The following is an 18,630-nucleotide window of genomic DNA, read 5'->3' as shown; positions in this document are numbered from 1 at the left end:
GAATCATCAAATAGAGCAGTTGAATCCTCAGGGAGCGGTACAGAATTGCTGGTGTTGCCTCATCTGAGTCTCCATTTTTATTTTGAAGTTGCATTCTAAAATCCATATAATTATTAATGTTCCAGCATTATTCAGAAAGCCATATTTAAAGTAGTGTATATCAATGGTAAACGGTGAACTCAAACAAAACACACTGACAACTATTCAAAGCAGGCTTAAGCCAGAAGTCCCATGATACAAAATTATTGACAAAAAAAATTTAATTGGGACATATGTGAAATGTAAATAAAAACAGAACACATTAACTTGCAAATCCTTTTTGAATTTAATTGAAGACATTTAATGTTCAAAATGATTACCATTATTGTTTAATTGCATAGACCACACTTTAGTAGATACTACTCCCCCCTGCTACACAGGTAAGCAAGATGGGCCCAGTCATCCTAATGGCAAAATAATACAGAGCACATTTTAAACTATAGCTCAAGAATTGTAAGCCAAAGTTTTTCGTTCTACCAAATCCTTGGCTTCTCTCAAAAAGCCTTATAATATGCTAAATATACTTTTACAAAAATGGGTTTGCAGAAATAGAATCAAACTATTTCTACATTTGTGTTATTGTTCATTTTCAGACAGACATCAGTATAAATATAAAATGTCAGCATAAATAATCAGCAGAACTGTTATGTACTACATTTGAAGAATATTTGGTTTTCTTATTGTAATATTACGGTTTGTTCTTTCCACAGACCCAGCTTTTGTAGGCTCTGCCTTCATCCAGGAGAGCCTCCCAAAAGGCAACGCAGTGGGTGATGATGATAAAATTTACTTTTTCTTCAGCGAAGCAGGAAAAGAGTTTAATTTCTTCGACAACACTATTGTTTCACGTATTGCTCGTGTGTGTAAGGTGAGGAGTGCTTTGTTGGAGTGAGTTTGTGTTTGGCTATGGGCTTAGGGTTTTGGGGTTGGGAGTTTGGGCGTAGACCTCCAAATAGGGAAAACTAGTGAATGTTCCCCAGAAATCAGAATTCACTGAACACTGTTCACTATGTTTTGCAGCATCATAGTAAGCAGTGTAGCACTTTTTAACCTTTAAATGAGTTTAAAAATATTTGCTTTACATATATCAATGTACTGACATATTTGCTTGTTAAATCTTTAACAATGGCAACAGATAGTGTTGCTTGAAATATTTAGTATTTTCTATATGTCTGCATAAATATACCAAAAACATAAGATTTTCACAAGCACTAATTGTAGACTAAGTGAACCAAATCAAAAGAATCAGACAAAAGTACTATACATACTTGTGATTAGTTAATAGTTAGTTTGAAAAGTACACCTGTTTTCAATGGGAGTGAGTGCCCTGTTTTATTTAAAAAACAAGGATCTATCAACGTCAGATTTTCACAGCACATGTTTGCGGAAGTGTATCATAACACTAACAAAGCAGATTTCTGAGGAGCTTAGAGTTGTTGTTGCTCATAAGGCTGTAAAAGGTTACAAAACCATATTTAAAGAGTTTGGAAATCCACAGTCACACAAATTGTGTACTAATGGAGGAATTTTAAAACCATTGCTACCCTCCTCAAAAGTGTTCAACCAACAAAGAGCACTCCATGAGCATGAAGACTAGATTAGATTAGATTAGATTAGATTCAACTTTGTCATTACACATGTACAGGTTCAATGCAAAAAAAAGAGCAGTTTGGCATGTAACAGAAGTGCAATAAGCAGCAGTACAGTATTTACAGTATGAACAGGATAATATACAGATGAATATGCTGTGGACATGATATACAGTGTGTTATATATTATATTGACAAATATACAGGTGCTGTCGACATAATATACAGGGGTGGGTGATCACCGGGAGGCAGAGTTCAGTGGGAGTCCCTTACTGGTCTTTGTCCACAGGCTTCTGAAGTGCCTACCAGAGGGATAGGGGACAAACAGTCTATGGCCAGAGTGAGATGAGTCTTTAAGAATGCTGTCAGCTTGACACAAACAGTGTTTCCTTTGTACCTCCTTAATGGCTGTAAGTAAAGTTTTCACCACCTGTTGCAGTGCCTTGCGGTCTGTGGCTGTGCAGTTCCCATATCAGACTGTGACACAGTTGGTCAGGATGCTCTCAATTACACAGGGATAAAAGTTCTGCAGGATGGCTGAAGACAGGTGATGTGTCTTCAATGTCCTCAAGAAGAACATGCACTAGTGAACTAGTGAACAGGCTGAAGGTGTTGGTGGTCCAGGACAGGTCCTCTGAGATGTGGATCCCCAGGAACTTGAAGCTGAAGACACATTCAACTGGCAACTCATTGATGTGGATGGGGGCATGCGTGCCTCCTCTCTCTCTCCTGAAATAGATAAGCTCCTTTGTTTTGCTGGTGTTAAGGAGCAGGTTGTTGTCGGCTCACCATGAGGCCAGTTGCTGTACCTCTTCCCTGTAGGCTGTCTCATCGTTGTTGGTGATGAGGCCAATCACTGTGGTGTCATCAGCAAACTTGATTATAGAATTTTATCTATAATCACTATTTTAAGTGAAGAGGGAATAGAGGAATAGGCTCAGCACACAGCCCTTTGGTACACCTGTGTTATGGGTGATGGTGGCAGGGCAGATGTGGCCTGACCTGACATGCTGGGGTCTGTTGTTCAGAAAGTCCATAATCCAGTGACAGAGGGAGGTGTTGATGCCTAGAGTTTGGTGATTAGCTTGGAAGGGATGACAGTATTAAATGCTGAGGTAAAGTTCACAAGCAGTATTCATGCATATGTGTTATTATTGTCCAGATGTGTGAGCACAGAGTGCAGTGCTGTGAATCCTCTGTGCTCCTATTGCAGGAAAGTTAAACTTAATTATCGCGAAGCGCTGGAAACCTATTGTCTTTGTTAGAATTTTTAATATTATTATTATTATTATTATTATTATTATTATTATTATTATTATTATTCCGCCCTAGAAACGATCGTGCAGCCCAAACCGTAAGGCGTAGAGAGCTCAAACTTGGTCAGATGGTAGTACTGGTCACAGTTACTCAGGGCCAAGGTCTCAGCGGAATCGGACAATTTGGGGCGCTTCAGCGCCCCTCAATGCGTTTGTGCCCATAACTCCTAAACCGTATGTCCAAATCTCAAGTGCTTTATATCATTGGAATCCTTGGCTCATGACTTAAAAAACGTATATCTCCGATTTCATTTCCGCCATTAAATTTTTTCGCTATAGTGCATTTTGTCCGAAACCTACTTTTGCTAACTAGTCCTAGGTTTTTCGCCTGGTCGAGACCAATCCAGTGCAGTAATATTCTCTGGAGTCTCAATGTCAATGATTTTCGAAAAAAAGTCGAAATTTTGATTCAGGGTCCTTAAGGGGCCCCAAAACGTTTGGGCTGTGAGGAGCCAGTTTTACTAAAACGTCAATAGCTTGGTGGACATGGGATCAAACTCCTATGCATGTGTGCCAGGATGGCTTGGCATCATTGATGGAAAAATTAATTCAGAATTATAGCGGTGAATTCTAAAGGAAGATGTCAATAAATTGGTCTATGAACTGAATCTCAAGAGAAAAAGACAACAACTCACAGAGATGTAAATCCGAATAAATTTTCTTAATACTTAAGTTAAGAACTATATATTTGTCACGAACATTTTATCTGTTTCAATTTGTCTACTTTTAGTACTTTTGTGAAAATCTGATATTTGGGTCATATTTATGTAGAAATCTAGAAACTTCATCACAGCATAATTAACTGGCTAGCTTGTAGCTGCATGTTATAGCACCTGCAAAATAAATATTTGTGCTCAATATCTTTGGATATTATTATATTTTTTTTTAACTAACTCGCTTACAAAAATTAATCGAGGCAAATTCCTCGTTAAAAGCCTCGTTTAATTCATTTTAAAGCTCATGTCATGTTCTTGTGCAATTATTTTGTGTGTGTGTGTGTGAGTGTGAGACAACGCGCTTACGTCAAACCGGAAGGATACGCGAGGAGTTAGCAGTCTTTTGATTTGAGCGCATGGGCACGTGCTAGTGTGGGCTGCAAAATGGAAGGGCGCGATAACAATGGCAATGAGCAACAGGAAGAAACAAACAGGAGAAAACGACAGAAAATGTCCAAGGTTTGGGACACCATCAGAGCGTCTGTTTACAGCAGCAGGAAACATTGCTTCAAATCGCAATGCAAGCCTCAGTTGATATGCTTACCTTCTTACTCTTCTTTGTTGCAATCACATGCTCCTTTTAAAGCACACACACATTGAGAGAGAGAGAAACTTTTATATTCTGATTTATAAGTTCCTGTTCCAAGTTCCTGTCCATGTTTTTGCCTCTTAATTATCACAAAGCATTCCAAATTAGACAGTAAAGGCGTATGTTATGCCTGAGCTGTAGATTTTGAATCTTTTAGTTCTGAAAGTTAAGTTGTCTGACTTAAAGGCAGTATTTTTGTATTATTATTATTATTATGTTGGCTTTGTAGAAGCCAACATTCTGTTTTCCGTTCTAATCTTTTTATTATTATTATTATTAGGGGTCAAGCCCCGAAGGGGTGTAGACACCTATTGTTATCGTTAGATTTCTTCTTATTAGGGGTCAAGCCCCGAAGGGGCGTAGACACCTATTGTTATTGTCGGTTTTCTTCTTCTTCTTCTTCTTCTTCTTCTTCTTCTTCTTCTTCTTCTTCTTCTTCTTCTTCTTATTATTATTATTATTATTATTATTATTAAGGTTCAAGCACGAAGCGCGGAACCCTATTGTATTCGTTCTGATTTTTAGCTTCAGTGCCCCAAAACGTGTTTGTCCCCATAACCCTTAAACCCCTAAAACCACTATGTCCAAATCTCAAGTGCTTTATATCATTGGAATCCTTGGCTCATGACTTAAAAAACGTATATCTTCAATTTCATTTCTGCCATTAAATTTTTTCGCTGTCGCGCATTTTATCCGAAACCTACTTTTGCTAACTAGTCCTAGGTTTTTCGCCTGATCAAGACCAATCTAGTGCAGTAATATTCTCTGGAGTCTCAAAGACAATAATTTTCGAAAAAAAGTCGAAATTTTGATTCAGGGTCCTTAAGGGGCCCCAACAAGTTTGGACTGTGAGGAGCCAGTTTTACTAAAATGTCAATAACTCAAGAATTAAATGAGCTATCAACACCAAACTTGGGACACATGTGAAAGAGGTCAAACTGAGGTCACAGTTCAAAAACCGTGGCGATTGGCCACTTCGTGGCGCTATAACGGAAAAATCACTAAAAACAGCCATTTTAAAAAAAAAAGCCCTCTAGCGCCCCCAACAGTCCAAAAACCCAATTTTGTGCAAAGATTCTGATTCTGAGAAAGATTCTGATTCTCGCGGGTATTCTGATGACATCACGTGTAGCCCCGCCCCCAAAATTGGCGAAATCAAAAAGTTAGCACAACATGGACATATTACATATCAAAACACTCAGCACGATGAGGGGAACTGACGTCACGTGTAGCCCCGCCCCCAAAATAAGCGAAATCAAAACAGTTAGCACAACATGGACATGTGACATAATCATCAAAACACTCAGCACGATGAGGGGAATTTGCCACGTGCAAGCACATTCACATTTTCTTCAGGAAATGACTTGCGGGTCACTCGTTCTACATCTGGGTGCTTGTGTTTCTTCGCTTTATGGATATGACTTTGTTTATTTTAGGGAAAACTGGACAGGTGAGTACTTCACATGACATATATTGTGGCACCCTCTGTAGCATGACATATGTAGCATGACATGACATATATTGTGGCACCCTCTGTAACTTGCGGGTCACTTTGTGTATGTGAAAATCCTTTAAGGCCTTAAACTCCCTAAAGGCCTTAAACGCTTGAACCCGGGAAATGCTGCTTGCAGCTTTAATTAGTATTATTATTATTATTATTATTATTCTGCCCTAGAAACGGTCGTGCAGCCCAAACCGTAAGGCCTAGCGAGCTCAAACTTGGTCAGATGGTAGTACTGGTCACAGTTACTCAGGGCCAAAATCTCAGTGGAATCGGACAATTTGGGGTGCTTCTGCACCCCAAAACGTGTTTGTCCCCATAACCCCTAAACCACTAAAACCCCTATGTCCAAATCTCAAGTGCTTTATATCATTGGAATCCTTGGCTCATGACTTAAAAAACGTATATCTCCAATTTCATTTCCGCCATTAAATTTTTTCGCTATCGCGCATTTTATCCGAAACCTACTTTTGCTAACTAGTCCTAGGTTTTTCACCTGATCAAGACCAATCCAGTGCAGTAATATTCTCTGGAGTCTCAAAGACAATAATTTTCGAAAAAAAGTCGAAATTTTGATTCAGGGTCCTTAAGGGGCCCCAAAAAGTTTGGACTATGAGGAGCCAGTTTTAATAAAATGTCAATAACTCAAGAATTAAATGAGCTATCAACACCAAACTTGGGACAAGTGTCCAAGAGGTCAAACTGAGGTCACAGTTCAAAAATCGCGGCGATTGGCCACTTGCTGGCGCTATAATGGAAAAATCACTAAAAACAGCCATTTTAAAAAAAAAAAAAAGCTCTCTAGCGCCCCCAACAGTCCAAAAACCCAATTTTTGTAATGACTTGTAATTTTTGCTGATTTGTAAGGCAAAGATTCTGATTCTGGTTCTCACTCGGAGTGGGTGGGGCCTAACCCGAAAGCGGGCGGGGCTTGTCTTGAAATGGGCGGGGCTTTAACCGGTAATAATTAATTATAATATATAATTATATAATATATAATTATAACACTAGCTTACTACCTTTATGTTTTTATGAAATACAGCAAAAACGTGTCAGACACACAGTGTCTGGTTACTGGTTAGAGACAGCTGAAGGTTTAAAAAAGAAAAAAAATCTCCGACAGGCAGAGACGCATTCTACCAAGCAAGCACCACTTCTGAACGAACCCACGTTTACCAGAACTCTACTGGTTAGTAAGTACGTATTATTAATGTTACAACCCGAAGTAAAAAGCTGAAGAAACCCTAAACGTTAACGGAAAATACCCGCGAACCCGAGTGACTGAGGGAGAGACAGAGAGCTGTTCTGTTTGTGACTGTGAGTGAGCAGAGCGAGACACAGCAACACAATACATCTGTATGTGTGTAGGGGAGGGCCGCTGTGACCGAGCACAGATATTGACTCGTATTACTCGTATAATACTCGTACTCGGCAGAAGTGCTTTATCCGTACTGGATACTCGTTTCAGCCAAGTATCCGGCTCATCTCTAATGGATATGACTTTGTTTATTTTAGGGAAAACTGGACGGGTGAGTACTTAACATTACAAATGTTGTGGCACCCTCTGTAGCATGACATATGTAGCATGACATGACATATATTGTCATGTCAATCCAAAGGCCTTAAACGTTTGAACCCGGGAAATGCTGCTTGCAGCTTTAATTATTTTTATTATTCTTAGACAAAAATTTATCAAGAGTAACTCCTCCTAGGTTTTTCGAGCCACATGCACCAAATTCGGATATGTCGTAGACCCTGGTCTGAAGTTTGTTGCTATTACTTTTCTAAGCGATCGGAATTCCGGCATTCCTGGTACGGAAGCTCAAAGTGGCCTTTTTTCGTATCCACTTCCATTATAAAATTTGGAGGTTTATAACTCGGCAAGTTTTCGAGCGATTTACACCAAACTCGGAGAGGTTCTTTAGGACGTTACTCCGGACAAAGTTTTTGTTTCGGCGTTCCGACGGAACTTTCGGTTTTCCTGTAGTCGATGATTGAACGTCCCCTAGACTTGAATGGGGAATTCCTAAAATTCCTCTAAGCTCTCACACACGCAGCGTGCGCAGAGCTCAGGCACGGCTTCTCTCCTGTGTTCTATGCAGTATAATAATAAGTAGAATCCCATAATGACTGCAGTATTGACATGAAATGTCCAAACCCTCAGTAGCCACTTTTTGCCAAAAGTACTGGCACCCCACCGGGTATACTGGTGACATCACATGACGTCACGTGACGTCACGTGTAGCCCCACCCCCAAAATAAGCACAATCATAAATTTTGCACAACATGGATGTGTCATATATCAAAACACTCAACACAATGAGGGAAACTGCCTCACGTGTATTTTGGTCACGTGACGTCACGTGTAGCCCCGCCCCCAAAATAAGCGAAATCAAAAATTAGCACAACATGGACATGTGACATATCAAAACACTCAGCCCAATGAGGGGAAGTGCCTCACGTGTGTTATGGGCACGTCACGTCACGTGACATCACGTGAAAATCCAAAATTTGCACAACATGGACATGTGACATATCAAAACACTCAGCACAATGAGGGGAGCTGCCTCACGTGTATTTTGGTCACGTCACGTGACATCACGTGAAAATCCAAAATTTGCACAATATGGACATGTGACATATCAAAACACTCGGCACAATGAGGGGAACTGCCTCACGTGTATTTTGGTCATGTCACGTGACGTCACGTGTAGCCCCGCCCCCAAAATAAGCGAAATAAAAAATTTGCACAACATGGACATGTAACATATCAAAACACTCAGCACAATGAGGGGAACTGCCTCACGGGTATTCGGATCACGTCACATGCTCATGTCCGCTCCAAATGTATTGGCACCCTAGCGGTCCAGTAGCTTTCTCAATCTTTCTGTCCACTTGCCTCCAAAAGTAACACTAACCATTATGTCCACTCGCCTCCAAAAAGCACTGGCCTTTGCAAATACTTGCACCGTCAAAGCCAACATCAAAGTTTGTCTCGACGAACTTTACAAATCTAGTTATTATTCTTCTTAGCCAAAAATATATCAAGAGTAACTCCTCCTAGGGCTTTCAAGCCACATGCACCAAATTCGGATATGTTGTAGATGCTGGTCTGAAGTTTGTTGCTATTACTTTTCTAAGCGATCCGAGTACCGGTACTTCCGGTACTGGGTCTCAAAGTGGCCTTTTTTTCCCATAGACTCCCATTATAAATTTTGGAGGTTTATAACTCGGCAAGCTTTCGAACTATCTACACCAATACCTCTGCTGGAATCTCCTTGGGCCTGGTTTCATCGTCCTCTTGTGTACTTAAGGAAATTTTGTCATGTCCATTTTTACTGGAAAGGCCTGGTCAAGAGCTTCAGCCAGCCATGCTACTAAGTCTTTGTATTCAGCATTCTCGCCGTTATTCAAGTTAATATGACAAACCTGAGTATTTCCTTCTGGTCCGTCAAAGCACAGCCAGCAAAATCGGATCAGTTCATCGCCAAACTTTCAACTTTTCTCTTCCCTTGGGTCTGCATGTTGTTTTTCAGCATCTTCTATGTCGTTTGGACCCCATAGACGGTACACTAGAACTGGGTCTCCCGCTAGACCTGCTACCTCCAGCGTTGGCATTTGCATGATGGAGGGTAAACATTTTTTACCGTCTGGGTGAAGTAGTGAGCTGTGCCTGAAATGTAGATCTGTTTCATCATTGTGTTCCCCGAGTGTGCAGGAAAAAGGATCATCTGGTTTTGCCCCTTTGAAAGCTGAATTCTTTTGTGTGTATAATGTCTTGCTGGAGAGTAAGAGTGTAGAAGCCACAGCAGTGTAACAGGGTGGTGGTTGATTATTGTTTGGCTGCGCACCTGAGGTGGCAGTCTTGGCGGGCCGCCATCCAGGTCTGGATCTACAAGATATTTAAAACACTGAAGAGAAGATTTGTTAGTTTGTGTGTTTGTTTTTTCATGCTCTGGTTTGGGCTTCAATTGCCCACATATTATATGCAACCCAATATACTTCTCTTTTTCCCTTTTACTTTAAAGCCTCCTGCTCTTGCAACATTTCTTTCAACTTTTTTAACTGCCTTTCAGTAATACTACCTTTTTTCTGGAAATCCCCAGCCCATCACCCACATACAATATTGCGATACAGAACCAGGTTCATAATTAGTTACCATAATTTGAACATTAGGATGTTTAAATGGTCTTAAAAAATCATCACTCTCATCTTTGCTTCCTCCACCACCCATGTCTGTAACCTTTTTTTTTTTACACCCTCTCAATATTCAATCAACAAGACAACCGCCTTTATTACCTCTTTTATTTAGCTTTCTTCAAACTGTGCAGTACACAGTCAGTTCCCAGAACTTTTATGTAACTTTACCAGTTCCCAGAACCGTTGGCCAGAATCCAAACTTAAATTCTGCCTATCTCTGAGGCAGATTATCTGAAGATGGAAAAATCTTACCACTTAGCTCAGAATCCCGTTGCTGGGTCTGTCTCGTGATTGTCCAGATCTCTCCCCACTCAGACTCAGAGGTGGTAGTAAAAGCAAAGAAGTAAAAAAAAAAGAATTTTATTTTGCTGCAGCAAAAGGCATCTTCCATACAGTGCAACATCTACACAGTGAAAAGGCAAAATCTAGTGTTTTAGCTCTCCTTTTTGTACCCCAGGTATATGTGTGTGTATGTGTTCATGCACCCTCGCTGGTTAATAAAGATGTATCCCTTTGAGTTAACACCTCAGCAAGGCCACATTCCATTTTCAGTTTTTATCGAACACATGCACACATACTCCCATATAGTTCCCATAACAGTTGGAACAAGGGCCTCTTCTATAGACAAGGTTTTTCTGGATGCCCCAAACTATTGTAAAGTGGATTCATCAGACCTTATCCCAGTCCTCTGCAGTCCAATTCCTGTTACTTTTGCAGAATACCAGACAAGATGGTGACTGAAATGGCATAGTTTTTATTTCTTTTGATGAACACAACACACACTGAATCCATTCTTGTTCATTACATTAGGTTCACCCCTTAAATTCTAAACTTCAAACTGATAACCCTGTCTGGCACTCTTTCACTTCTAAAACATTCCTCATAAACTCATCCTTCAGGATCACTCCTACCCCACTCTCTTTTTAGGACCACTTTTCCTATCCACACCATAATAAAACAGTTTGTATCACCCTCCAATACTATGTACTTTGCTCCCTTTCCACCTGGTCACAATATACAGTATCTCATATAAATATCCCTCACATATTTGTAAATATTTTATGATATCTTTTTATGTGATGACACTGAAGAAATGACACTTTGCTACAATGTAAACTAGTGGGTGTTCTTGGAGTGACAAAGTCAGAGATTTTGTAGGATCAGAGTCAGGTGTATGATTAGGAAATTATACCAAGAGAAAATAAATTTTTATATTGAAACACATTAACTGAAACAGAAATTGCTGTTTAGGAGGCAAGACTGAGCTGAGCAACAAGACAAGTATAAGGTAGTTATACTGTGTCAGTAAGGTCTTTTCCAGGCAAAGATTTCAAAGTAGGCTGGAGTTTCAAGATGTGCTGTTCAAGCTATTTTGAAGATGCACAAAGAAATGGGCAATGTTGAGGACCATAGACCCAGTGGCAGACAGGGAAAATTAATGCAGCAGATGAAAGACGCATCATGCTTACTTCCCTTTGAAACTGGAAGATGTCCAACAGTGCCTTCCGCAAAGAACTGAACTTAGCGACAGAAACCCATGGGATCAAGGTACATTCTTCTTCTGAAGTCTCATTTCACTATAGCAGGAGGCAGGTTGTTTACTGAATGGCTGGACAGCAGTACAATAATGAGTGTCTTTGGGCAACAGTGAAGCACAGTCAAAGTTCTTTCCTTAATTTTGGGTCTGCATTTCTGCAAATGGAGTTGGAGACTTGGTCAGGATTAATAATGCTGAGAAATACAGGCAGATACTTATCCATCATGCAATTCCAGTAGGGAGGATCTGATTGTCCCCAAATTTATTTTTCTTCACATTTATTTCAATGTGAAGCATAAGACATATGTATAGCTCCTAATGGAAACAATTATGCAGGAAAAAAAATCACACAATCATTTGTTTGGTATCTTAAAAAAGTACATACATACATTGTGGTTTTAATCCTGATTACATTTAAAATTTTTATAATTTTAATTGCATTAAATAAAAATTCTGGATTATTTTTGTTATCTTCAATTAGGGTTGAGAGCTATGCAGAACCAATAGATTTTTTGTAGCTCCCTAGGCTTTAGTTTTAAGGCTTAAAGTTTTTAGTTTTACACCATTTACATTCTAATTTCATAGTTGATTGTTTTAAGGTTTATGTGTGGACATTGTACCACTTTGCTAGTTTTTTCTTTTTTACTTATTTTCCTTTTGAGTAGTGCTACAACATCTAAGGAGTAGCAAAACCCTGACTCTAAGTAATCAGTTGCCTTATCATGTTCTGTGGGGTCAGACAGCGATTTAATAATGGATGATAATTCTGGGAGACTGTTGTTAAATCTCTTTGCAGGAGCAAATGTAAATGTACATTTAACACAGTGACATGGCAAATTGCATATGTTGTGTTTAAGATAATGGGCTGAGATAGCTTTCGATTGTGGAAGTGTGACTATATTTTCTATGTTTAGTCCAAAGGTTAGAATGACATCAACCTGTATTATGGGTGGGTCTTATGTTCTGATTAATCCCTACTTTATCTAGATGGACATGACTGCTGTTTTCAGAGGATCTTATAAATTATGAAAATGAATGATAAAGTCATCAATAGTTTTGAAAAATAATATGAAAATTCATAGAGGTATTCAGAATATGGCTCTAGAGGTCTGTAAATAACAATTTGTGGAATTGACATGGTAGAATTTATTTTTGTGTCTACATATGCTAGTAATTGTCATGCTAGTAAATAGAACTTCAAACAAGTTGAATGAGGAATTCTCCTCATTCATCCTGACCGGAGTTTACATCCCACCGCAGGCCAAAGTGAGTGACGCACTGCAAAACCTGGCAAACCAAATATCTGGCTTGGGGCAAAATAATCTGGATTCTATTTGTGTTATTCTCGGAGACTTTAACAGGGCAAAACTAACACTTAGGGAGAGGGAGACACTGGATCATTGCTACACAATTCTTAAGGATGCGTATCGCTTTGTACCTAGGGCAGCCTTGGGGAACTCTGATCACTGTTTGGTCCATCTTATTCCAACATACAGGCAGAAACTAAAATCTACTAAGCCTGTAGTAAAAACAGTGAAGAGATGGACCAGTGAGGCAAAGCGGGAACTACAAGACTGTTTTGACTGCACTGATTGGACTATCTCTGAGCCTGGATGAACTGACTGACACCGTGACATCGTACATCAGTTTTTGTGAAGACGAAAAACAGTAACAACAACCATGGTTCACAGCCAAACTCAAAAAACTTCGACATGCCAAGGAAGATGCCTACAGAGGGGGAGACAAAACTCTGTATAAGCAGGCCAGGAACCTATTGACAAAGGAGATCAGAGTAGCCAAAAGAAGCTACTCTGAAAAGCTGAAAAGCAGGTTTTCAGAAAACAACCTTCTACTGCAGAAAACACCTTCTACTGCAGGTTTGAGAACAGCACCTTCACACCTCCCATCCAACCCAGCACACTGACTGACATCACACCTCTGGGAACCCCATTAACAATTCCTCCCAGCACTCAAGTTGCACTCATGATTTGTGAAGAGGATGTGAATCGGCTCTTTCAGAGACAGAAGACAAGGAAAGCTGCCGGCCCTGAGGGGGTCTCCCCCTCCTGTCTCAAAGCATGTGCTGATCAACTGGCTCCTATTTTCACCCATATCTTCAACAGATCTCTGGAGCTGTGTGAAGTCCCCTCCTGCTTTAAACTCTCCACAATCGTCCCGGTCCCCAAGAAACCCTCCATCACTGGACTGAATGACTACAGGCCTGTCACTCTGACATCTGTTGTCATGAAGACCTTTGAACAGCTGGTATTGGCCCACCTAAAATCTGTCACAGAACAGATGCTGGATCCCCTACCGTGTAAACAGATCAGTGGACGACGCAGTCAACATTGGACTGCACTACATTCTGCAACACCTGGACTGCCCAGGGACATGCGCCCGGATTCTGTTTGTTGACTTTAGTTCGGCTTTTAATACTATAATTCCGGACATTCTCCACTCCAAACTCCTAAGGCTCACTATACCCCCTTCCATCTGTCAGTGGATCACCAGCTTCACCTCCAGCATTCGGACAATCAGCACTGGCGCTCCACAGGGATGTGTCCTCTCCCCACTGCTATTCTCCCTCTACACTAATGACTGCACTTCAAGTGACCAAACTGTTAAACTCCTGAAATTTGCAGATGATACTACTCTCATTGCTCTCATCCAAGATGGCAATGAATCTGCATACCGACAGGAGGTGAAGCGGCTGGTGCTATGGTGCAGGCAGAACAGTGGGAGCTAAACACCCTCAAAACTGTGGAGATGATAGTGGACTTTAGGAAAGACCCATCAACACTACTCCCCCTCACAATATCCAACAGCCCGGTGTCATCTGTGGAGGCCTTCAAGTTTCTGGGTACTACCATTTCCCAAGACCTGAAATGGGAGTGCAACATAAACTCTATCATCAAAAAGGCCCAGCAGAGGATGTACTTTCTACGTCAATTAAGGAAGTATGGTCTGCCACAGGAGCTGTTGATGCTGTTCTACACTGCAGTCATAGAATCTGTCCTGTGCACATCCATCACCATCTGGTTTGGTGCAGCAACAAAACAGGACAGAAACAGACTGCAACGCACGGTTAGAACAGCAGAAAAAATAATCGGCGCCCCCCTGCCCACTCTCCAGGACGTGTATGACACAAGAACCAGAAACCGGGCAGGGAAAATCATTACTGACCCTGGACATAACCTCTTTCATCTCCTCCCTTCTAGCAGGCACTACAGAACTTTGCTTACTAAAACTGCCAGACACAGGAACAGTTTCATTCCCCAGGCAATCACCCTGATCAACAACTCACCATAATTACATTCACTGCTTCTTATCATAAGTACTGCATTATCAGGACTGTCAGTCATCAAATCATCTGTATATTACACACTACTGCTGCTGCACAATATTGTTATTTGCACTCCCACACTTTATGTACATAACTGATCAATCATATTCTATACTCATTCATTCATTCATTCATCTTCTACCGCTTATCCGAACTACCTCGGGTCACGGGGAGCCAGCGTCAGGCGTCATTGGGCATCAAGGCAGGATACACCCTGGACGGAGTGCCAATCCATCGCAGGACACACACACACTCATTCACTCACGCAATCACACACTAGGGACAATTTTTCCAGAGATGCCAATCAACCTACCATGCATGTCTTTGGACCGGGGGAGGAAACCGGAGTACCCGGAGGAAACCCCCGAGGCACGGGGAGAAGCCACCGTGCCCCCTATTCCATACTCATATTTTATATATTTTATTCATTCTATATTCATATTTTATACTCATTCTGTCTATATTGTATCTCATCTTCTGCATTGTTTTCTTGTATAGTATAGTGTTATTTATGTCTGTACCTTTGAGAGTCACAAACTGCTGGAACCAAATTCCTTCTGTGAGTCAACACACTTGGCCAATAAATCTGATTCTGATTCTGATTTACTATCTCCATGTTCATGTTCACTTGTTTATGGAGTTTGTGCTCCCCCTGTGGTATATGGGAAGAGTTGCACCTGCCTTGGCACTTCCTATAGGTAGCCATATTAGACAGGAAGTGATGTGGCAAGGGGAGGTGGGAAGGGAGACAGTTTCTTGACCTACATACATAATGTGGAGTTGGATGTATCTTGTCACTTGGAATTGAACTCATTTTGATTAAATCATCCTCATTTCAACTATGAAGTAGTGTCAACTTTACTTTCCTACCAGAAATGGTTAAACTCAAAAGGAAGCCATTACAGTTGGACTTTGGATCAGTCCATTGGATCATTCAGTAAGGCAATGATCCCAAGCATACCTCCAAGTCAACTAAAGCTTGTATGAGAAAAAGTTCCTGGAATGTCCTGGAGTGGCTATCTCAGTCACCATATTTAAATCCGATTGAAAATCTTTGGTGGAATATAAATAAGGCAGTTGCAGCACAGAAGCCATGAGCTAGAGGCTTTTGCGCATGAAGAATGGGCAAAAATATGATGGAGAGTTGTGAAAAGCTTGTCAGCACGTACAAAAAATGTTTTAGAATTTATAAAAGCTAAAAGATGCTCTACAAAGTTTTGACACTTAGGGTTGAATAATCATGCACATGTTCTAAGAGTTTAAAACTTTAAACTTGAAATTAAGTCAACAACTGTTGTCAAAATAACTTAAATAAATATTTTTTCTTGTTTAATGATTTTTTTTTCTCATTTCAAGTCAAGTCAAGAAGCTTTTATTGTCATTTCAACCATGTATAACTGTTGTAGTACACAGTGAAATGAGACAAGGTTTCTCCAGGATCATGGTGCTACATAAAACAAAGACAGGGCTAAGGACTTGTAAGTAGTCTTAGCCACATAAAGTGCAACTGTGCAACCTGGTGCAAACAGTGCAGGACGAGACAGACAAAACAGTGCAGGACAAAAGACAGTGCAGACAAAAAGTTACAAGACAATACAAAAAGTACAAAAAATACAATACACGAAAGACAATAAACAGTAAACAGAAACAGCACCGACCAGTGTGAATACTGTATGTGAATACTGAATGTTCAAACAATATTTCGTGCAGTAATACTAGAATGAACAGTTTTTTAGCAACACTTGCTAAAAATATCCTTGAGATAATGTATAGAATTGTGCAAAAACAGCAAACGACTGAAATATTGTATAGTATGTGCAAAATGACAGATATTGTACAGTATGTGCAAAACGACTGAAATGTTTGTGCAAAAGAGCAAAAAATTGTGCAAAACAGCATGTTAACAGTTTGATGGATGTAAGCAGCATATAAACAGTTTGATGTGTCAGTGTGTGTGTTCAGTGTAGGTCTGTGCAGTCCATACAGATGATGTGCGTGTGCATGTTGTGCTCAGTTCAGTTCAGTTATTGAGAAGTCTGATGGCTTGTGGGAAGAAACTGTTACACAGTCTGGTCGTGAGGCCCCGAATGCTTCGGTACCTTTTTCCAGACGGCAGGAGGGTGAAGAGTGTGTGTGAGGGGTGTGTGTGGTCATCCACAATGCTCTTGGCTTTGCGGATGCAGCGCGTGGTGTAAGTGTCCATGATTGAAGAAAGAGAGACCCCAATGATCTTCTCAGCTGTCCTCACTATCCGCTGCATCTCTATGGATGATCTGTCGATGTTCAGTGGAGAGTGCTCGCTCTGTGCTCTTCTGAAGTCATCAACCATCTCTTTAGGTTTATTCACATTCAGAGAAAGGTTGTTGGCTCTACACCAGGTGGTTCGCTGTTGCACCTCCTCTCTGTATGCTGACTTGTCATTCTTGTTGATGAGACCCACCAAAGTCGTGTCATCGGCGAACTTGATATGATTCGATCTGTGCATTGCTGCACAGTCGTGAGTCAGCAAGGTGAACAGCAGTAGACTGAGCACGCAGCCCTGAGGGGCTCCAGTGTTCAGTGTGGTGGTGCTGGAGATGCTGTTCCGGACATTGGACATTGTTTATGGACAACTCGTTCCCAGTCCCTACTGCCCTTGACATAATCTTAACAAAACCTACTGATGACGATGTCAGTCTCTGGTCATGACGCACACAGGGTACAAGCATAGAACAAAGCCTTATGAACATCTTAAGATTAGAAATTTCCACCACAATTCCCCCCTTTTGTCCCTGGGACAATACACAAAATTTCAATAATCATTAATCTGTAACCAAGTCTAGGCTCTGAATAATATATGCTATTACTAATAATCAACTACTTGATCCACAGTGTTATTAATCATTTGCTTAATCAGTATCACTTAATCAGTTATGAATATATTCGCATATGTCTTAGGCTAAGTTTAATCGTGTATAATCTCACATCAGCATAACATTTCCCTTGTAAGGTTTTCATGAACGTGTCATAAAATACATGAACTTCAGTGGACAATACACTGTTTTTGTGGGGACAGAGCCCAAACAGAAATGCAGTTAAAGGCAAAGCATTAAACATCTATCTCATTGTAACTTTTCTACAAGTCAAAAGTCTCTACTGTCCGTATTCATCTTTGTCTGTTTTCTGGATCAGTCTGGTCAAATTCAGTGAAATAGTAGGAGGAATCCATTCTGTATCATTGTCAACATCGTCTAGTTTCACAAGTTGTTTGGTCGTTAGGTTGTACATTATGATGTGATGGACGCATTTATATGTGCAAGGGCCAAACAAACATAATAAGATCACTACCACACTCACTGGGATTATCATTGATAGATAGGGAGTCCACTGTCCAAACAGTGTATACCAAAGTCCCCAACTATGATCTCCGTGTTCATCTCGTTTTATTTGGTTTGCTACTTTATGCATATCATGCAGTGCATCGGAGATAGACCCATGATCGTCATCATTAGAGGGAATGAAGGTGCAACATTGATCTCTATCATGGCACATACCCCTCCCTCTTTAGCTAATAAAACATCTAAGGCTATTCTATTTTGTTTTGTAGTCAATCTAAGGGTGGCGAGTTCTTGTTTGATACCCTCTGCTGCCCGATTAGTGGAGTTAATATAAGTGGCAAGCCGATAATCTGTGACTTGACTAGTTGATTCCAGACCTGAGTCATCCCATATTGTGGGAAGATGGAATCAAAGCATTTACTTAGTTTACTTTTTAGTCTATGTTCTGGCGGAAGAAAATCATCATCGGAAACGTCTCTTTTG

General features: G+C 40.5%; 1 protein-coding gene across 4 annotated transcripts in view; it reads left to right on the top strand.

Annotated features, from left to right (window-relative positions):
- The window catches only part of sema4ba (sema domain, immunoglobulin domain (Ig), transmembrane domain (TM) and short cytoplasmic domain, (semaphorin) 4Ba), a 102,154-nt gene that overhangs the window by 53,049 nt on the left and 30,475 nt on the right, over nt 1–18,630 (top strand). For all 4 annotated transcript variants that reach the window (XM_060877699.1, XM_060877700.1, XM_060877701.1 and 1 more), the window contains one exon: nt 750–907. In XM_060877699.1, the coding sequence (XP_060733682.1) occupies nt 750–907 (158 nt within the window). The remainder of the gene's footprint in view (nt 1–749; nt 908–18,630) is intronic.

This window comes from Tachysurus vachellii, chromosome 9 (genome assembly GCF_030014155.1).
Source record: "Tachysurus vachellii isolate PV-2020 chromosome 9, HZAU_Pvac_v1, whole genome shotgun sequence".
NCBI lineage: Eukaryota > Metazoa > Chordata > Actinopteri > Siluriformes > Bagridae > Tachysurus > Tachysurus vachellii.
The sequence above is the reverse complement of the archived record's forward strand: the minus strand, read 5'-3'. Positions and strand labels throughout refer to the sequence as shown.